Here is a 22928-nt window from a genome sequence, read left to right on the forward strand (position 1 = left end):
CTCTCTCTCTTATATGCACACAGACATACAGTAGCCACGAAGCTTCAGTATTGACTCTTGGCACAAATGGAGTTGAGGCAGGAAATATCAGGTTATCATAATGATCTCGGCTCTTTCCAGATTAGCCAGGGTACCTTATGGCTCTGACACAGGGGAGAGGAAAATAATCCACACACACACACACGGAGTATGTGCACACACAGGCACATATAGACATTGCATGTGTATTCCGATCAGGGATGGACAAATACAGTACATATTTTCAAAACTGACTGAGTTGCATTAATCGAATTATAGATCTTGTATGAATAGGTTTTGAGGTCACCTGTCCCCATTCCCCAAGCTGAGTTCAACTGACCTTGATGTTTCTTGTGGGTATAGCATTTTTGTCATAAAAACTGCTAGTTGGAGTGCTGTTTCGCAATGGAACAGAACACGCTGTCTCAAAATGTGCTTTTAAAAGTTGGACAATTTAAAGGTTGACTTCTTCAATGTGATGCTGATAGCAGGAAGCGACTGCAAAAGATGTCAGTCTAAATGTGTTCGGCATTATAGATGCACACAACTTTTCTGAGAGAATTTTACCATGCTAACTGACTGGATAGTTCACCCAAAAATCACCCAGGATAGTCCAAAAATAAAAATTCTGTCATAATTTACTCACCATATTATCGTTTCAATCCTGTTTGGCTTTCTTTCTTTTGCAGAACTCAAAATTAAATATTTTGAAAAATGTTGGTTACCAAACAATGGTGGTACCCATTCAATTCTATTGTATGGACACAAAACCAATGCAAGTCAATGGGTACCGCAGTTGTCCGTTTACCAACATTCTTTAAAATACCTTGTTTGTGTGTTCTCTAGAATAAAGAAAGCAACACAGGTTTGAAAAAACAAGAGGGTGAGTAAATAATGACAGAATTTTTGGGTGAACTATCCCTTTAAGCACCGCCACAAAAACCTTCAAAAGCGAAACAAAAAAATCGGATTTTTTTTAATTAAATAGTCACAAATCAACTAGTCAGTTGCTGGAAAACTATTGTGACCCATCCCTAATACATGCCTTACACGCATGTACTTTTTTCTGATGATAATGTGTATTAGGGATTGTGTTAAGCTGCTGTGGTGTGTTTTCCAAATGAGGCAGATGGCGTGTGTGTGTAAATCCAAGGGCTTGAAGGGCTTCACTTTTACATTAGTCAAGAGATCAGACTGACCCATTTCCCCCACAACAGAATCAGACACAAGGAACCACACACTTTTTTAGGGTTTGCATGTGTCACCGCTCCAGTTCTCTGTCCCCCGTTTCCTGCATCATCATGATTCCCTACAGGAAGTGACACGTGTGGTCTTTCCTCTCTTAGCTTGGTAACAGCAAAGGAAGTCTTGGAGTGCTGTAGAGGAATTAAATATGGATAGGAAACGGAGGAGGCGGCACGGATGAGGGGGTCCGCAACCACTCTCGCTCTCTTCGTGATGTGATGCAATGTGACAAGCGTGGTGCTCGTGGGGGCAGAGTTACCATAGCGATTCCCAACACGCCCCCCCATCTGCAGCAATCTCCAATGCACAGCATCCATATTTAATGCAACTTTTACTTAGTGCAGTTCAACTTTTTTCCTCGACTCTTTCATTCTCACTGTCATATTTTCAGAAATGATCATACATTTATGGGCCGGATGTTGTAATTATTGAGGTTAGTTTTTTGAGAGACCTTCAGCGGCAGCCATGTATTATCATTTACATTTATGCATTTGGCAGAATAATTATTTATCCAGAGCGACATACATTGTATTGCATTATACTATACATTAGTTTCTAAGTATGTGCAGTCCCTGGGATTGAACCAATGGTCTTGGCGTTGCTAGCACCATGCTGATATGCTCCAACCACTGAGCCACAGGAAAGCCATCAATTATTATGGATTCAAGAGCGGGAACCTGAGTTTGGTATCTTTGGAGTTACATTTAGTGAAATGAGGACAGATTTGATTACTTTTAGTTTTTGATTCTCAAACTTTTGCTTTATGTTTTTTCCCTATCCAAAAATGTTTCCAGCTAACTCAGATCTGTGCTTAGATCGATACGTGGCAATTCACTCAATTATTAAAGTTGGAAAAACATTAGCACAAATATAAAGAATAATTTAAGATGGCTTTCTTGGCTTGGTAGTAAATCCCAAAAATGTTTTATGCTGTTTTTTGCAATATAATATAATGTATACAGGGGCTGTCAAGCTCCAAGAAGCAAAAACAAAAACAAAATATTTCATGAATATTCAAATGCAAAAGAGCTCCTTTTGTGTTACCATAACAATAAAAGCGATATTCATATGGAACATAAGGATTTTTGGGTGAACCTTTACTGCAAGTGAGATTACTTTTGTGTCTGAAATCTCACTAGAAGGGAAGGCCCTATGTTAAATGATATGTTCAGGAATTGATTGACCACACGGTAATTTGTTATGTGATCCTTAGCGAGTCTTACACGCTGAGTACTAATTGAATAAGGTGATCGATTCGTGTCATGCGCTGCCGTACCTACACGTGTGTTTGCTTGTTTGTATGTATTTCAGGTTATGAGTGCACTTACAGCTCGGTGATCCGCATACACAGACAAGCCAATGAGAGGATGGCCAGAGGTCACATGATCTACGGAAGCACCTATCAGTCACTGCTACTGGTTTTACTGAGCGTGCTCCAGCTGGCGCGTACACAGAGTGAGTGACACAAACATTTAGCATCCTCTAAAAGTACAAGTTTGTAAAAATAGAGAATATTTATTTTGTATGAGTTGTTTTTATTTTATATAATCAGTAAAAGCAGCAAGTGTAAAGGTTAATAAATAAAGCTAAAATATAAGAAAGACAGCATTTTCTTTTTGCAAATGTTAGTACAATACCAACAAAAACAGAATGGATTTATAAAGAAATTGCTTTGAGTTTTACTGAGCAGTTCATTCCTAATCTGTCAAGCCAGATTTTTTAATTCTGCAAGCAGATGTGGTCTGATACAGTCCATTGTGATATATTAGAAATGCCCCGGAGATGCAATTTGCTGTTGCATTTAGTAGTAATGGTGCCTTTATAGTAGATGATTGCACAGTATATTATGTAGTGTACACTGCAGTATATTTTGACAAATGTAACTTTTAATGTATGCATTTATATTACTTAAATGAAAAAAAAGAAAAATACAATATAAGTACACCTGTACATTTTCTAAGCTATAAGACCACAGAGTGCTGTTTACAAGGTAATATGTAATTAAAAATAAATTTAAAAAAGAGTTCAAATTAAAAAAGAGTTCTGAACATGCAAACTGTAACATTATAATCCTAAACCAGTTTTATTTATTAGTCTATATATAAAGCGATAGTCCACCCCAAAATGGAAATTGTGTAATCATTTACCCTCTTGTTATTTCAAACCTGTATGACTTTTTCTTCTGCAGAACACAAAAGAAGATATTTTGAAAAATGTTGGTAACTAAACAACAGTGGTACCCATTGACTTGCATTGGTTTTGTGTCTATACAATAGAAGTGAATGGCTACCGCCGTTATTCGGTTTGCAATATTCTTCAGAATATCTTCTTCTGTGTTCTGCAGATGAAAGAAAGTCATACAGGTTTGAAATGACAAGAGGGTGAGTAAATGATGACAGAATTTTCATCTTTGTGTGAACAATCTCATTGTATTTTGTTTAATTTACTACTATAAATATTGAATAGAATTTTACAAGCCAACTGGGGCTTCATAGAACACTGTGCATAAAAAATTGTCAACATTTAGATTTTCTTGTTCCGATGACCATTATAAAACATTAAAGAAAATAATCTGTCCAGCATTCTCTTATTCCCTTAAAATAAATAAATTTAATTTGTATTCTTTTGTAGTTAGAAGTGTATTTTGTTTATTTATTTTAAACGTGACTTTGTTTTTCTCTGTGATCTTATGAGAACATTTGAAATTGTGTTTTATAATAAGATATTTTATAATAAGAGCGAATAGTCTGATTTTGTATAAATGTCATCTTCGCCTGTGCGGACGTGCAGATTAAAGCGTTCTGAATTAAACCATGTAAAGTGAAGATAAAGAGATTTCATTACACTTCATCTGGGGTCATGACACAGACATACAGTACAATTCACTCACGCTCACACTCACGTTTGTTATTCTGAAGTATCCTGAGCCTAACCTTTGGTTAGTTACACACGCTATTCATTTAAACAGTTGGTCTTTGTGGTTCAGAGATTAATGCATGGGAGAGTGACATCATCTTTAGACCGAGTGGATTTGCAATGATTGCATACTGCGTCATGCACAATGCTTATCTGCACTTATCCTTATCTGCAAGGGTTAATTTAATCTGTCTTTTGTATTAACCCTAATGCACTTTTAATGCGGCATACAAAAGTCGCAGTCACAGACAAAGGGCTTTATATTTTATTTACGAAGTCTAAGTCAGGTTATTTGTTAGACGGCATGTTATTTATTTAATTGATGGTTTCCTTGTCATTGATGTGACCGTCACCAAGGGTTAGACTTTCATTCTTACAGTTACTGCAATTCTTCTTCTTCAAGCTTCAATCTTTTCGGTGAAGCATGAACAAAAATCAGTTATCGAGAAAGTAGATTCAAAATTTCCATCTCTCTCCACAGCTCCCCCTCGCTTCACCCGGACCCCAACTGATCAAATAGGTGTTCAAGGGGGCGTGGCCTCATTCGTCTGTCAGGCCACGGGAGATCCACACCCCAAAATCACTTGGAGCCGAAAAGGCAAAAAAGTCACCAACCAGAGATTTGAGGTACAGACACACATTACAGACAGCAACAATGCCAAGTTCTAACACTCCCAGTGTGAGAATCTCCTACTATAGAGTCACACATTTGGCCTGGCTAAATAGATTTGGTACATATGGTCTATAAATTCACAAGCTATTTAAGGAATTTCTAATGCGTCTCTGTCTGTAGGTGATAGATTTTGAGGATGGCTCAGGCTCTGTGTTGCGGGTGCAGCCGCTGCGGACTCCCCGCGACGAGGCTGTGTACGAATGTGTGGCATCTAATGAAGCAGGAGAGATCAGCGCCTCGACGCACCTCTCTGTTCTCCGCGGTGGGTACAAATCCAGCTGAGAATTTCTTCAAAACTTTGATTTAGTTTGTAGTTCTGTGGTACATTTTTCTCAGACTTGCTTGATATTTTCCATTAGTGGGTATAACTGTTATTTCTAGAGATGCACTGACACAGAATTTCTGGTTGATATATTCATTTACAATAGTTATGTTGCTCGCTATGACCAATTACCAATACAATATTTTACAATATTTACTTATATTTGGGGCCACACCGTAAATGTATCTTTTACACCTTTCCATGCCGATTGTGGGATAAAATCAGTGAATATTGCAAAATAACCTTAATAGATAAGAATGTGACAAAACTTATAGTACAGTATTGGAAGCAAAATTTTTTTTAAAAACCTCAACATGGAGCTTGATTGCTTTCACTGTAGACATGGTGTAAAACCCCATTCTAAATTTGAAGAGTTTTTACATCATTACATTTTACATTGTAAAAGTAAATGCAGCACAGAATGATAAATAACTGCATTTTATATAAATAACCTGGTATAGAACAAATGTATACTTTCGGGAAAAAAAAGGTACTACAAAAAGTATTCATACTACCATTTACTTGTCAATACTTTTAGTATTGGTTTCTATTAAATAAAAAAGATGAATATTGATGATACTAATATGAGCACTTTATACAAAATATTACCTATACTCTGTATACCTAGTTATTTTGTTCGGTCTGTATAGACCGTTTCATTGGACGCGCGCGAGCCTTTCCCCCAGTTAACTTCCGGTTTGTGTTTGGCTAGTGTCTAATAATAACTACTTATATTTAATTTAATTTATGTTAATATTAATTTATATTATTCTTTTACTGTATAATAATTGTATTAAATAAACGATTTGTTCATTTTTTGTATGTTTTGTATGTTTTATATGTTCATGTTTGCTAGATCATTAAAACAGCATGACAATTTGTTACACCTTGATGTTTAAAATATTAATAGATACAGGTACGAATGATTTCTTGTGCCGATTACCTCTACAGAGTGGAACTCTATAGCGCTTGTCTGATGGCAGTATTTGATACATTGCACTCTTAAAGACCAGTGACTCATAATAGATTGAAGTGATACATATTCTCGTACACCCATAATTTTCACAGCAATTTTAACAAGATGTGCAAGCTGTGATTTTGATTGTACCGGAAGCTTGCCATACCAGATTTGCATACCGTAATTTACCAGACTTCCTAAAACTGCTTGATAAAATAACAACATAATCCCCTGACTTACTCCGACCAATAATATATTATAAATTGGTTCTTATATGAAGGAAGTGTTTTGTATTTGGTGGGGTGTAGTATGCATATTATTTTGTATAAACTGTGCACTAGTCCAGGTTTACCCAGTAGGAAGAGGGGTGCGTGAGTCTAATGTTTGTGTTTGTATTTGTTTAATTCAGAGGACCAGCTTCCCTCTGGTTTCCCGTCTATAGATATGGGTCCGCAGCTGAAGGTGGTGGAGCGTTCTCGTACGGCTACCATGCTGTGCGCTGCCAGCGGAACGCCTGACCCGGAGATCACCTGGTTTAAAGATTTCCTCCCCATAGATACACACATTCACGGGCGGATTAAACAGCTGCGCTCAGGTTTGTGTGCTCTGACGGATTTACAAACATCTCTTTGCTCTTATTTTCTTTCATTGGCTTAAAGGTGCACTTCGTTATTATATATACAGAAATCTTCGTAGAATTATGTCGACTAGAATCTGATTTACATCATAGATGTGTAGTGAGACAGAACAAAAACTTCATACATCCACACCAGTTGGTGGCAGTATTAACTCCAAGACCACTTACACAAATAAGAACCAATGAAATATGTAAAATACCACCGAGTGCACCTTTAAAACATATCTAGTAGCGTAATATCCTTCAAACACACAGTCTCAAACACACTGTTTTTGCTGTGCAAGAAGCTTAAGTGTGTAAATAAATGTGCTGTTTCTCTTTCTGTGTGTTTTAATCTACAGAGTCTTTTGGTAAGTGTGTTACTATGAGGCACAACACACACAAATACACACGTTTAAGCACAAACACAAGCCCTTATAAAGCGCATGACATATTTCCCTAACCGTATATTCACCTTCTCTCAACACATACAAACACAGTGTTACCACATTGCAGTCACATATGTACTGTAGATAGCTCTCCTTACCCGAGCGCTGCCCCTTTAACGTGTGGTTTCAAGCCTCTCGCTTCCACTCTCAATTACGTTTCTCGTCCCCTCTTTCACCGACTCACTCTTCTTTCACTTCTTCAAACACTTAGTTTGCCCTGGCATTGGATTTCCTGCATCACTACCCCCTCTCACTCTTTAAAAATCTCTCTCTCTTTATTGTTTTTACTCTCTTTCTTTCTCTTATGCCTAGATAGGTTTGAATGTCCTAATGCTAAATGTTACAGTGGCTTTTCACCTAAATCCGCAGCCTTTTTGGCCTTTCTCTTTGGAAAATGAGTCTGCCTGTCTTAAGTCAATGCGTGCTCTTTGAAACACAACTAGATTGAATATTCCAAATAAACGTTTTTTTTTAAACTAAAGTACACTTTGCGCTTAAGACAGGGAGAGTCTCCCACCTCCCCTGTTTTCTACATCTTGCACTCTTTCTTGTTTCTATTATGTGCCCCTTGCTCTCTTTCTCTCTTTCACTTTGTCTCTTTCTCACCCCTCGCTGCACTAACTCTTCTCTTTAATCTCCCATCTGCTTTCATTCTCACACATCCAGGGGGTACGCCTATCAGAGGTAAGAGACTAAAGCTACCCTCCACATCTATCTTCACCTTATCTCTCTCTCTTTGTCTCTGTCTCTCTCTCGCCCCTCTTTCCTCTCTCTTTTCATTTCTCTCTCTCCCTCATTGTTTAACTAACCGTGTCATTTACAGACTGTGTTTATCATGCTGTGTGATCGTGATAAAACTACCTCTTCTTTACATGGGTGTTATCTAAATGTTTTTTTTTTCACGGTAAATTAAAATCAAACCGACTTTCTGTTGCTGGAATTGATTGAAATGAGGATTTACTGAAATGACCACAGTAGGGCTGAGCAATAAACGTTTTTGCGTACTTTATTCGCATAATTTGTTTTAGGGTTATTGCTTATGCGTGGTTTACGGTGTTTGTACATTTTTCGTACATTCAGAATACATTTTTTAGCACAAATGTTTTTGTTGAATCATCATTAGTTCGTGAAACACATATGCGGATTTTACTCACAAATTTGTGCGTTTAAATGCTTAGTGAATGTGGCCCATGTCACTTTTTGCTTATTTACTTATTTCATGAAAATCAGCATTTTGATTTTGTTATATAAAATAACTAACTACTTATACTGCTACAACGTTATCAATACAATTTTGCTGAAAATTGCATACAGTGGTTGTTTTTTTTATACTGCAACATTTTTTGAACTGTGGTAAACACTGTCATTTTTGTGAAAAGCTATTTATATGTTTTTACAACATATATAAATATACTCTATGTATATTTGTTGCTTTCTTCAATTGCTTAATTGTTGTTTTATGAATATACAGGCAAGATTTTATTCTGTTTATCTGTATTTTCTGGAAGGAGTTCGCAATATAGTATACTATACTTCCAGTTTGCAATATAGTATTTGTTTCATAACTGATGATTATTATGGTATCTATCGTTCTACGTCAGCTTCATTTTGTATTTACATGCCAGTTTATCGGTTTGTTTGGTGTTTGGTCTGAGGGACAATAAATAAAATGCTGTAGGTTCAATACAATTTAAAGGGACAGTACACACCAAAATGAATGTCATCATTTATCATCACTCGCCCTTATGTTCATGTTGTTTTAAGCTACAGATATTACTTTCCTTCCATCGTGGAACATAGAAAATTTGTTAAGCAGTTGTGACTGTCTTAGTGACTGACAGAATGCAAGTGTAATGAAGGCTCAGACACAGGTGTGAGGATCCATATGCAGCTTTAAAAGTAGAGAAAACTGTAACAGTATAGCAGGCAAAGGTCAGGGCAGGCAGATAACAACCACAGGTGATAAACAGGCAATGGTCAGGGCAGGTAGCAAAGGTCCGTAAAACAAATAACAATCCAAGTCCACAACAATAAATCCAAAACAGATCTCAAGACCGCTCAGATATGTTAGCAGGGGCAAAACAATACAATGAAGCCCAGCAAATGCTGGGATTATAAAGCCATGGCAATGAGTTCCAGGTGTGGGTGTAATCAGTGGTGCAAGGACCACTGGGAAATGGAGTCCAAGTTAGAATTCTGGAGATAAAGCTCTTTCCTGTTGAACGGTAGTCTCTGAGGCAGCCGTATTCGTAACAGTAAGTTATATGCGTTTGTAGCCACATGAGGGTGAATAAGTAATTACATCATTTTCATTTTGGGTTTACTGTTTCTTTTAAAGTAGAATGCTGTCGATTGCCACAGAAAATAAATTTGACTTCAAAGTCAGGCAAAACATGAATGTACTTTTATTGTAGATCTTATGGGACAAAAACATTACTATGGGATGAATGGATGAGCACATTAGACATCAGAATAATGTGACAGGATCGCTTACTTTCCATTTCTGTGCATATTATAGCCACATTTTCACCAAAATGTGGTGACCATGCCATAGTCACACGCTGTCATATAGCCACAAAAAAATGTTATCTTGGAGTAAACTCTGCCGTAAGGAATCCCATTGCTAACACAAAACCAGAAGTTTATCCACATGTTTAGACCAGGGGTCTTCAACGTTTTTCGGGGCAAGGACCCCTTAGATGAGAGATGCATGGAACAGGGACCCCCTTATACTAAATGTGTAAACGGAGCTAATTAAATAGAAACAACCCTATTGTCACAGCAATATTATGTTAAGACATTACATTAGCACTATTATGTAATTGTTGCACATAGGCTAAATACTTTTCTGTGTATTATTTTTGTTTTTAATATAGATTGCTTGATTATTTTAAGGGATTTGCAGCATCAAACATTTTCATTTTACTGTGAGATCAATTAAACATTTATTTGAACCTTAGTTTTTATTAAGGCTTCAATGAAATGACTGACACTGGTTAATGGCACAAAGACTATTCTGGTGGAGGTTGGGGTTGTCTCTGGATGCGAAAGAAATTAGTGCAGATTTTATGTATTCTGTTGTAAAACCATGCCGTTTTATTAAGTGTCATTCTTTTTTTTCCTCGCTTCTGTGCGTTGCAGAACACACCGCTATTTTATAATTCTGAGCTCCGTTGTCTTTCTCGTGGATCAGCATTGTCGCGGCTGTTACACGAAAATAAATACAAGTTTTTTTCTGCAGAGCATCATATCAAGGAGAGCGACATGATGCAACGAGTCCGCATTATTTACAACTTGTTTGACGTACACCAACAGTGCTACACGGTGAGCGTTTCATTGATTTTAAACACGATAGTTCTGTCAGAGTTTACAATGCAGAAGCGGTGTGGTGTCATTTGGCTGTCAAATTAGCGCTTTACAGCTTTAACAAATTTGAACAGAAGTTCAGAAACATATGAGAATGCAGCTTAAAGAGAACATTGGTTGTAATATTTCTGTACCCATACTTTACATTTTTAACAAAAAGTTGCCTGTGAGTAAACAGTAATTAGCGAACCCCTTGCAGTTCCACTGCGGACCCCCTATGGGCTGCGGACCACCTGTTGAAGACCCCTGGTTTAGACAGTAAGCTCACATTTTACATTACAAATAATAAGCGTTTTAACCAAAAATGACTTTTTACACACTAATAGACTTCCATATATGTCCTAAGGGTGTCAGAATTTCTGTTGTTATGGACAGGATTTGTGGTGTGAACTTGTATTGAATCTATATAACATTTCATAAACAACTGAAATGACAGGGCTGTTCACCAATCGTTTTAGTATTAGTGTGCAAGTGTGTGCGCGTGTGCGTTGTAAATGTTTTTCGCCTTTATATGTGCGTATGTCTCCAGGTGCTCTTCAGATCGATCACAGTGAAGAAACAGATCAGGGTAAATACGAGTGTGTCGCCACCAACAGCGAAGGAACACGGTACTCAACACCAGCTAACCTTTACGTCAGAGGTACAACTTTGAGCGTCTGCCCCCGATTCTTTATAGAATTAGAAATACCTAACTAACAAATTCATATGAATAGATGAATGTCAAAGTAAACCTGTGTTGCTGAGTGTCTGATTCTTAGATGTTTCTTAAGATGTTTCTCCTTAGATCATCTCCTCTTACCTCTTACACATTTTGTAATTGTTTATTTTGTCCTCGTCGGCTCATTTCTCACTGCTGGAATCCCGTTGTACTCTGTAGAGTTGAGAGATGGTAAGTTCTCTTCCACTAAAACAATGCAATGTGTTTCATTGTTGACTTCTCAGACCCTCACATCTAAATAATCCTTCCTCTCCACTAGTCTGGCTCGCTCTCCAGATCCTAATTCTGCATATGCCATCTGACACTAATCCTCCATATTTCACCTGATCCTGCTTTGCTGCATTCCATAACATCATGCTAATATCAAGTGATACTCTAGTGCCATGTGCTCATCTCAACCCTGTGCTCAACTGAACCAGAATTGCTTGAAACTCAACATTGATATTTGAAATGACTGTTCAAGAAAAAGAAATTGAACTATGATGTATTAATGCTTTACAGTATAAAATGTTTTAAAAATATCATAAAATTATATATTTTTATACAAGAACATTTCAACAATTCAATTAAGTAATTACGATTTGTGGGGGGAAATATGTTTAATTTTAATAAAAATAATAAGGTTGCATTTGTTCATATTAGAAAATGCATTAACTAACATAAACTAACAATGAGCAATATAGTATTTCAGCATGTATTAATCCTTGTTAATGGTCGTTAATGTAAAAACAATTATTCATGTTAGTTTATGGTGCATGTGGTAACCAATGTTAACAGTTACAATGTCTGATTTTAAAAATATATCAGTAAATGTTGAAATTAATATTTATTAAGATTAATAAATGCTGTAGAAGTATTATTCATTGTTAGTTCATGTTAGCTAATGCATTTACTAATTGTAAACAAATGCAATATTGTTTGCATATGCTTATTTTTTATTTTAAAGTAAAATATGAAAAGTGTCATTTTATTGACAGGTTTCATGAAATTTGCCCAATAGTAATAATATTACTTAAATCAAATAATTCTTGGTGAAGTGCCACTGTTATAGTGAAGTTACAGCACCATGCTGTCAATATTTCTACATGCAGCCAAAAGCACCTTATATGATACGCAGTGCTCTCCATTGCATTAATAATGTCTTTAGCATGAGTTAATAAACTGTTTTTCACACCCACAGTGCGTCGCATCCCACCTCGCTTCTCTGTGCCGCCGATGGATTATGAGATCATGCCGGGAGGAAGCGTGAATATCTCCTGTCAGGCTGTGGGCGTTCCCATGCCATATGTCAAATGGATGCTGGGAGCCGAGGATTTGACACCAGAAGATGACATGCCTATTGGGCGGAATGTTTTGGAGCTCACTGACGTACGCCAATCTGCCAACTACTCGTGTGTGGCCATGTCTACTTTAGGAGTTATAGAAACCATTGCCCAGATCACGGTTAAAGGTAGGCTGAAGTGATATTTTTAGACTGTTTGAAGGGTCTGAAAATACAGTAATTAGAAAAAAAGGTTTCGCAAATCATAACGATGACAAAGCTCCTAGTACAGTACTGTTTAGTGGACAAATGTTTTTCAGTGAATGAAGATGATGTATTGGAACAACAAGGGTTGCTGATGACTGATAGTATGGCTCTATTACATTTCCTAGAGAGTGCTTTGCATAGACAGCTACCTCTTTGGGCAGCATCCATAAATGAAATGGAATCTCAAGTGATCAATTCAAATAATCTGCATGCAACTCAAATAGTGCTTCTCAGTCGCTCACATTAAATTTTACTAGAGTTTGATGTTAACGATGCAATACTCTAATAAAAAAACATGACATACAGAAATATTAAACTTTTCTTTAGATGCATTAGGGATTGCCTTCAACTAGAAAGATTCTTGGATTTTGGCTAAAATGAGGGATCAAGCATAATGCCTTAAGATGCTGCCTATTCACAGAACCACATACAGGATGGCAAAAATATATAGGGAGGGCATATTTGTACAATATTTACTTTTAATGCAACCTAAGGTTAGATTAAACAATTAAAATATGAAGTATGGTACAAAATTGGACAAAACACAACTTGGTAAAGGTATTTATTTGACAGAATTATATGGCAAAAAATACAGTGTTTCAAGGATTTTGATTTTATTAAAATATAAAAACATGCAAAGTAAAACTGACAGGAAATAAAGAACATAATTTACAGACTAAATAAAGGCAAAAATGTGACCACTTATAAATATTTTGCTGATCCTTTATTTACAAAGCCATTCTTTTTTGTCAAAAAAGTACTCCAAACACGATTACACAAAAAGTTACAGCAAGTTGAAATGACTTTACCAAGAATCAACCAAGAATTTTTATTTTCCAAAGTTGGACATGACTTGTGTCCACTACTGTAAATATACACACTGTATAAAAGTGTGATAGTTTACGATTTATACTGTATTTACTCAAAATGCCCGCATAAAAAAGTAAATTTTTCCACATTTGTGGAATGATCTGCCTGCTGCTACAAGATCAGATTCTGTAGCCATCTTTAAGAATCGGCTGAAAACACATCTCTTCCGTCAGCACCTGACCGATCAGTTCTGACTTCCATCTCTTTTCTATTCTTTCTATATATAAAAAAACAAATCTCTGTATACTGTGGTAGGCTTTGTGAGACCAGTTTTATTGCACTTATGCTTTTTGTTGTCCTTATGTTGTTCCAATTGCTTCCATTGTTTACTTCATTTGTAAGTAGCTTTGGATAAAAGCGTTTGCTAAATGTAAATGTAAATTGCCTTAAAAGTTCTTGAAACTGACTTGCAGGACTGCTAGCATCACTGTCAGGAAAAAATGATAAAAAATATACCCAATTTGGCATTGGGATGGTAGGCTACCCTTTAAAACGGTCCTGATATGTACCCTTTATGTACAGAAATGTATACATTTGAAACCAGTGTGACCCTCTGAGGTACTAATATGAACTCTAGGTGTACATTTTGAAAGGGTACTGCTGTAATTGGTACAATTTTGATATTTTTTTCTGACAGTGTCGGCCAAGTTGTTGACGTGATCATCTAATGGCAATAAAATTGAAAAATGGCCAGATATTGTCTAGTTAGTGTTTTACTATTTATCGTCTTCTTCTATTTGCCGATTTCTATCCTTCATTCACATTTTCATAACTTTCTTTCTCTAGCCCTTCCCAATCCTCCAGGAGCTCCTGTTGTAATGGAGCGATCTGCCACCAGCATTACACTGATGTGGGACAGCGGGAATCCGCTTCCTGTTTCTTATTACATCATTCAGTATCGCCCCGCCTCCTCCACTGACCCTTTCAAAGAAATCGACGCCATAGCAACGACTCGATACAGCGTGGGTGGACTCAGCCCCTACTCGCACTACCATTTCCGGGTGGTTGCGGTGAATTCGATTGGCCGCGGCCCTCCGAGTCAAACGGTGGAAGCCCGTACGGCCGAGCAGGCACCGAGTTCCCCTCCGCGCCGCGTTAGAGGTCGCATGCTGAGCGGTTCCACGGCGATGGTGCAGTGGGAGGAGCCAGAGGAGGCCAACGGTCAGGTGGTCGGCTATAGGGTTTATTACACATCAGATCCATCGCTACCCGTGAGCCAATGGGAGAAGGAAATGGTTCGCGGGGCCAATTTTTTGAACGTTCGGGACCTGACACCCAACAAAACCTATTATATTCGAGTTCTTGCCTTTACCGCAGTGGGGGATGGACCGCTTTCCAGCGACTTGCATATTATCGCCAAGACAGGAGGTATGCAGCAGAGGTTGTTGTGGGGAACGTTATTTAAATTTCGATGTTTTTGCAACTTTTGTTTGTTTATGTTATGTTTCATCATTCTCTAAGTATCGTTTTCTGCCTCCCTTGCTTTCTAGTCCCATCCCAGCCCACTGAACTGAAGGCAGAGGTGAAATCAGAGACCAGCGTTCTTCTGTCATGGATCCCTCCGGCACACAGTGGCACAGATGCCATTATGGGATACGAGCTCATATACAGGCTTGGAGACCAGCCAGAGCAGGTACACACAGACACACACATATACACGAGTTTACGAATTCTAGCGACCGGTTATTTGGACGGTAGTCTAAACTTCGTGTGTCTCTCCTCCAGAAAATATCATTTGATCCCAGCTCCAGTTATCTGATGAAGAATTTGAAGCCGTTTTCCACCTACATATTCCAGCTAGCAGCTCGCAGTAAACACGGCCTGGGGGCATTCACCGGTGAAATCACCATTCAGACTCCCCAGACACGTATGTACTGTTCAAAACCGCTTAAAAATAGCATGTGTTGGGTTTTAGATGCAGTTTGCATCTTAAATAAGCTTATGAAGGCATGGAAATTCATGCTGACATGAGATGATCTTTTCAGGGCAGTCATGCCTCCAAAATAGTTATTGTGCCGGCCTGCATTTATACTTGACAGATGATCAATGAGTCTGATCAGTATATAGAACATTTTTAACATCCAAATGAATTAGATTGAGTGTCTTTATTCAATTACGGGCTCCTTTCATGCTACAGGCTATTCGTATATATTTATATAATATTTATATAATAAATATATATAAAAATGAATAGAAATCAATTGTTGCATTGCTGCATTTGCCATTTCTGGTTATTATAATAGGAGCGTTATAGTTTTGTGGGATACAGTTGATATTTTCTTAATGGTTCCTGGTTTATGAATGGGTTTAGTATGGGTAGCAGGTAAGAATATGAGACACTCAATGGAGGGATCTAGAAAGATTAATTTAAACAGGTAAGTTTCATGTTGTATGTGTTTGTGTGTTATTTTCAGTTTGCTGTTTATCTACAGTCTCATTTTAGGTTGGGAATAATTACAATATGGTTGTATTTGTTAACATTAGTAAATGCATTAGCTAACATGAACAAACAATGAACAATACTTTTTCAACATTTATTATTCCCTGTTAATGTTAGGTAATGCCAATACAACTATTCATGTTCAGTGTTTTAGTAAATGCTGATATTAACATGAATGAAGATGAATAAATGCTCTAAAATTATTGTTTATTGTAGTTCATGTTAACTAATGCATTAACTAATGTTAACAAATACAACCTTATTGTAAAAACATGTATTTTCTTTATATATTTTATGTCTGGTTTTGTCATTTTGTGTGCCTTTTTGTGTCTCTTTCTGTTGATTTCATTTCCAACCATTTTCATTCAATTCAATTCAATTCAATTCAATTTTATTTATATAGCGCTTTTCACAATGTGCATTGTTCCAAAGCAGCTTTACAGGAGCAAATAAGAAAAACACAGAAAGGTAAAACACAGCACAGTGCATGGTGTTTATAGACCAAGCAAGATCATTATAATAAATAATATCTAATAAATAAATGAATAAATAAATAAATAAATGCAGTCTCCCGGTGAGCAAGCCAACACTGCACTGCTCTGCTCAGTGCCAGAGCACTCATTCACACCAACACTTAAACTAACCACTGATATCTCAAAACACAAACCCACCCACTTCTCCATCCACCAATCAGAGTCCGTGCCCCCTCCCCAGGAAGTTACATGCATAAGCCCCTCCTCCACAAGTCTGCTGCTCAGTTGGGCTCCACCCCTCATCGATAAAAATGGAATCATAACAGGGTACTCCATCCGCTATGTGGCTGTAGAAAGAGAGAAGGACCCCGTACAAAGGATCTCAGACATCCCATCTAACTGTTTCCGCTACCGGATAGAGGGACTGAGGAAAGGGTCCCTGTACTCGGTGACTGTCGCCGCCCACATGGATGCCGGTCAAGGGCCAGAGAGCCTACCGGTATTGGTCCGCACACAGGATGATGGTATGTCTCCATGACAACATATGATATACCTGACCTCTTGACCTGAAGCTGAGCCTCTCCTTCCTTTATCTGCCAAACACACATCTGACCTCCAAACATCTGCCTTGTCCTAAACCAACGTGTTTGACTTTTCCTAATCTCCTGTTTTTCCATCTGTGTAAATAAATGCATTTTTTGTCTTTTTGATCACAAGATCAGATCTTTTGTACTCCACAGAAAACATCATTTTTAGCAAACCTTAAAAAAAGGTCTTACAGAACGATTTATCAAGATAAATGATCCGTTCCCCAGCATCAAATATCTTCTCCTCACCCACCTTTCTTCTCCTGTGAACTGGAAGGAGTGTTCAGATGTAACCACATGTCCTTTGTCCTCAAATGTCCTTCAGTGCCCAGCGCACCTCCGCGTGGTGTGGATGTGATGGTCTTAAATGCCACCTCTGCCAGAGTGTCATGGAAACCTCCAGTTGCTGAGCGACAGCATGGAGTGATCCGTGGTTACCAGGTGACATACGTCAGACGCACAGCGGAGGAAAGAACAGTCTCTCCCAGAATTAAGGAACTCCTGTTGAGAGACTCACAGGTAGGGGAATGCGCACACACACACTTTTGAATGCATTATGCACAGCGGGACTTATTTCCAAATGTGGCATTTCTTCGTCAAATCACTCCCAGTTGCCAAAATTCTCATTCTCAAAAAGTAAAGACTCTTTTGACAATAAAATCTTGAAACATTAGCATATTGTTTAGGAGACGGGGAAAAGTCACCAGAAAGGAAGCAGTATTTGAGCCCTTTTAAAATATAAATGATAGCAACAGTCCCAAAGTTGGATTGAATGGGTATTAATGGTAAATTGTAAATTTTTGGTCACTTCCAAATTGAAATGAACGTATAAATACTTGATTTGAAACAAGAAATATGTATTGCAGTTATTTACAACTTGATGGTCCTTTATTGTGACTTTTTATGGTTTTAATAAAAAAACGTTAAAGCTGCAGTTTGTACTTTTTGCCTCATGGCTAACTCTGAAACACAAAATTGCGAGTTACTTTACGTGTCGAATGACATCGAACTGACATTTCAGGTGAAATCGTACCCAGCAGCTCAAATTATAAATCATTATTATAAGCTTACCATTGCAATTTGGGGTAACGTAAGGAGACAGAACACTGATTTTTGTTTATTTTAGACAGAAAAAGTTATGTATTGCAGCTTTAATATTATAGTAAAATATCATATTTTACATGGGCTTCGGAACCATTGTTCTGTATGCAGGTGGGGAAGGATCCACCCACTTTTTAAGACCAATGATAATGGACTCACTTTTACTTTCTCTAATTTAGCACATTTGGCATTCACTTTTCAGTGCACTGTCAGTCAAATCCATTCCAATTGAGGAATGCCTAATAAATTATACTCCATTCCGGGTTTTAGCTACAGCCTTAACTTCCACGCTTCTGCTTTCTCAAATCCATTCCACCTGGCGTAGAGTCCAGTAATAGTCCATATAAATTAAACTCAATTTTGTTTCGACACAACAAGGTAAACAAAGTATTGTTGTGCATAATAATAGATAAATTATAATAGATTGCAAATGATTATATTTAGTATATTATATTTATAAAAATTATTAAATGGATGCCAACTAACTGGGACAATAAAGATCTACCTACTACCCCTAACCTTACCATACAGTATTATTAAACACCTGTTTTTTGTTGTTGTTGTTGAAAATAAATGCCTGTACAATTTAAAATGTGATGTAAAAATGTATTCAAACTTGCGACGATATACACATTTTTTTGCGCTTCTTACGCCCATGATACTATATTATATATAGTAGAATTATAGTAAAATGATAGTATTGGGGGTTTTTTTGTACGTTACATGATATTAGTATTTAACTTAAACTGTTTAAACATCAAATGGAACAGGAAAATAAATTCCAATTTGAAAAACCAAAACAAACAGAAGGCGGATTTTGCTTCTTCATAAGTCCACCACACACCACTACCTGCAGTACAATGCAGATCTCAACTATCACTCGATCTGAATGAGTTGTTTGTTTTTCAGTGATCAGGGTTTTTTTTATAGCTTGACTAATGATATTTGAAAGGACTTTAATTTGTCTTTAATCATCAGATAACACCATTGTCTTCTTATTAACTGCCTACTAAAACAGAACCTGCGATAACCATCACAGAATCGCTCCAATAAAACGTTCACACTAATTATTCTCAGCGGGTTTTTATTCATTGTGTTGTGAATAATCAGATTACGTCTCCCATTAATTTAGACTTTTATTTATGTCTTGTGTTTGGAAATGTTGCAGCCACAGAATGATTCGCAACAATATGTGAGTACACTTAGCTGGACCGAATTTCACTTGTTTATTTTTATATAAAATTCAGATCATTTTTGTAGGACATTTTGGTTTCATAGTGTCTGCGTGTTCGTTTAGGAGCTGATTTTGTCTGATCTGTGGCCTAACACAGGATATTCTGTTACCGTGGCTGCATTTACCTCAAAAGGCGATGGGCCACGCAGCAAACCCACTCTCATCAGAACTAAACCCTCATGTGTGTACACACCCACATATACACGGTTATTCACATATTTTGTGTTTAACTCAAGGCTATTAAGCACACTAGATTTGGAACAGATTCATTATGAGCTACAGCATTGTATGGTATTAAATTACTCCACTATTTTCTGCTTCATAGTGCCAGGGTTGCCCTTGCTGACAGTTGCATCATCGGAAGACGGAACGGTCCACTTAAACTGGCTGCCTCCGCCGGCGGGTCTATCCCCCCTGCTGGGTTACAGGCTGTCATACGGCCGGGCCGACCCCACCTTAGATACCTTCATGGTCCTGGAGCTCGATGATGACAAACGCACACACAGCATCCAATCTCTGAGTCCCGGGGCGCTGTAAGTGTTCCGCCTCGCCGCCCGCAGCATTTGGGGTTACGGCTTGAGCGCTCAGGTCACACTTTTAATACCGACTGTGGTGGAAACGACCACTGAGGATGCGGTGACAGTTGCAGGGACGACAGAAGGTGGAAACACGAGCGTTCTGGAAACCATTTTATCTTTAACAGCGGAAAGCATTAATTCCTCATCAGCCATCCTGAGATGGGAGCGACTAAGAACCACTGTGCAGATCCGAGGTTACCGCATATGGTTCGCTGTCACTTTTAGTAACGGCACAGACATTGCAATGGAATCGGATGTTACGGAGCCCACAGTTGTTCTTACCGGCCTAAGGGCAAATACTGAGTATGTGGCGCGAGTATGCGTGCTTAGCAAACACAGCCCTGGGCCCTGTAGTCTTCCAATATCCATCAAAACACAACCAGTACAGGAAGGTAGGACATGTGAATCATGACATACAAACACTTCCCACTCCCAAACAAACCGCCATGTTTCTTTCTTTCTTGAAAGATATAAATTGTCTCTCTGAGTCTTATCTGTGTTGGTCTGAGTTCCTTGCTCTGGCAGATAAAAGGTGAGAATCTTTCTGTAATTGGGTCTAGATAAACGTGGAGGAAGGTTGAAGGTGAGCTGTATCACAGGAAAGTGCAACAAATTCTTGTCAGCACAAAGAGAAAAGTGGCTCACATTGCTTCTGTGTAGCATGTATAAAAGTGGTTCTCCAACTGTCGTCTGCAGAATTCCAGTGGTCCAAAAAGTCAAGGACAGGGGTTTTCAAACCTTCTGGAAGCCTCAGAGAATTTCAGAATAAACGCACAAAGGAGAAATTATAAATAACTACCAAACACTTTTTCAATATAGTTTTTATATTTCTAAGTGTTTATACCTCTTCGGTACAGATACATTCTCTTCAGGTATATACATCCACCTTTACTCTAATTGTAGCCAATTATACAGTTACACATTTTTGTTTTGTGTAACGAGGAAGGCAGGACGAGAGCCGTGAGGGAACGGTGCGAGGCCGGTGACGCGAGTGATAATGAGTGTCAGCTGCGCGTTGCACCGGTCTCGCATCTCTCAAGGAGTAGCAGAAGCATAAAAGGACGAGCGACAGGAGTGTACGACGAGAAAGGACCAGGCCTGGACATTGTGTTAAGTTTTATTTATGTTTGTGTGGCCGACAGTTGACTGTGAGGTAGCTGTCGGCCCTTTACTTTCGTTTTGTTGTTGGCTTATTTTATTAAAAGTTTGTTTAACGTTCGCCGGTTCCCGCATCCTTCCTTCCTATTCTTGGAATGTATTACAGTGTGATTTTTTTTGTGAGAGTACCGTCGATGGTAAAAAAAAAGGTGATTTAATATTCAGCATGTTAAACTTCTTAAAGAAACAGTAAAAATTAACAAGTGAAACAACAAAAATTGTTACATTGTGTTATTAAACTTTGTAAACAATGTTGTTTTTATGATACAACACTTTCTATTTATCTAATAGCTTACATTTTCTTTATACATAAAATATATAGACGTGTATATATATATATATATATATATATATATTTTAGGGTCCTTGGCTTCATAAAACCCCTGTTCTAGGCTACAGCTTCATCGCCAAATAAGAATTTGTTTGCTTCAGGAATGCCTGAGGCCGGAGGTTCTGCTCAGGTGAATAGATGCAATAATGTATGATTGTTAAACTCTGGTTTTCTGTTTTTATTAGTGTTTGCTGTAAACTTTCGAGTGAAAGCTGCCATGAAGAGTTCAGTGCTGCTGACCTGGGAGTCTCGTACCACCAGCAATAAAGCACAGCCTCTCATTGTAAGAACTACAATTCACTTTACTGCGTGTGTGTGTGGATCAGGTTTTGTCTTCAAGACCGAACGTCTATGAATAACTATGTGAACATGAGTATTTGTGTGTTTTCTCCATAACTCGACTTCACGCAACATGTTGAGCTAAAATTGTATGGCCGAGTATGTATAAGCGTGTAAGCATGTGAATGTTGTGTCTTAGTTGTGTGAAATATCTCTATGCTCTTCTCGAGTATGTGTCTGTGTGTCACAATATGCTGACAACCTTGTCAGAGCGTGCATGTATTTTTAGTTTATTGAATATTTTTGATTCTTTCATTTCCTCTCAGATCTCATATGGTGACGGTGAGAGCGTGGAGGTAGATGGGCGGCTCGGGCTAAAGCTGGTCACTAAGTTAAAGCCTCAATCTCTGTACACCTTCCTGTTAACCAGTAAAGCTGATGGTACTGGAGGCCTGCAGCACCGTGCGGATGCCATGACTGCTCCAAATCTGCTGACCAGGAAACCCCAGCTGATGGACAAAACCAGCTCGCAGAGCATCGCTACGCTTCAGCTGCCCGCTGTTCAGGGACAGGCTAACGTCAGGTCAGCAATACACCAAGATAGGTTTTTATTAGAACTGTCAATTTAATGCGTTAATAGTGTTCATTACGTATGATTGATGCAGAAGATCTTTTTGAATTTCAACAAAGACAAGAATAAAAACGCAATAAAATAATCATTTGTTTTTGAAATATAACGTTCATTGCTAGGTGATATACCTAAAGTTTTATATCTTAATATGTTTGTTTTCATGTCAAATAAAAAATGTGATTTTGTTTTTGATTTGCATAGAGACTTTAAAATGTTAAGTGCAAAAATTCAGTAATAAATGTAGACCACATACTACATTTTTATTGAATTAACACATGAAAATACTTTTTATATTGATTAAAGACAGGTTTTGGGCAGACTTTTTTTACAGATTATTTTGGGCACTCATTTTTCCTCTCCCATGTCTCCACACCTGTGTCGCGGTTGCCATTTTGATAATGACAAGTAACGGTTTTCTTTAATTGTGAGATGTAAAG

The 22928-nt window shown here is 37.8% G+C and overlaps 1 protein-coding gene across 1 annotated transcript in view; it reads left to right on the forward strand.

The window, feature by feature from the left end:
* ptprdb (protein tyrosine phosphatase receptor type Db) overlaps positions 1-22928 on the forward strand; it is a 64059-nt gene that overhangs the window by 23064 nt on the left and 18067 nt on the right. Inside the window, 17 exon segments of the mRNA XM_057330798.1 lie at positions 2575-2718; positions 4661-4806; positions 4973-5114; positions 6542-6727; positions 11093-11203; positions 11441-11452; positions 12462-12731; positions 14466-15047; positions 15170-15312; positions 15405-15546; positions 16814-17116; positions 17505-17698; positions 19449-19472; positions 19578-19695; positions 19840-20484; positions 21767-21864; positions 22187-22443. Coding sequence (XP_057186781.1) covers positions 2631-2718; positions 4661-4806; positions 4973-5114; positions 6542-6727; positions 11093-11203; positions 11441-11452; positions 12462-12731; positions 14466-15047; positions 15170-15312; positions 15405-15546; positions 16814-17116; positions 17505-17698; positions 19449-19472; positions 19578-19695; positions 19840-20484; positions 21767-21864; positions 22187-22443 — 3461 coding nt within the window. The 5' untranslated portion in view covers positions 2575-2630.

The sequence above is a fragment of the Triplophysa rosa genome, linkage group LG4 (assembly GCF_024868665.1).
Source record: "Triplophysa rosa linkage group LG4, Trosa_1v2, whole genome shotgun sequence".
Taxonomy (NCBI): Eukaryota; Metazoa; Chordata; class Actinopteri; order Cypriniformes; family Nemacheilidae; genus Triplophysa; species Triplophysa rosa.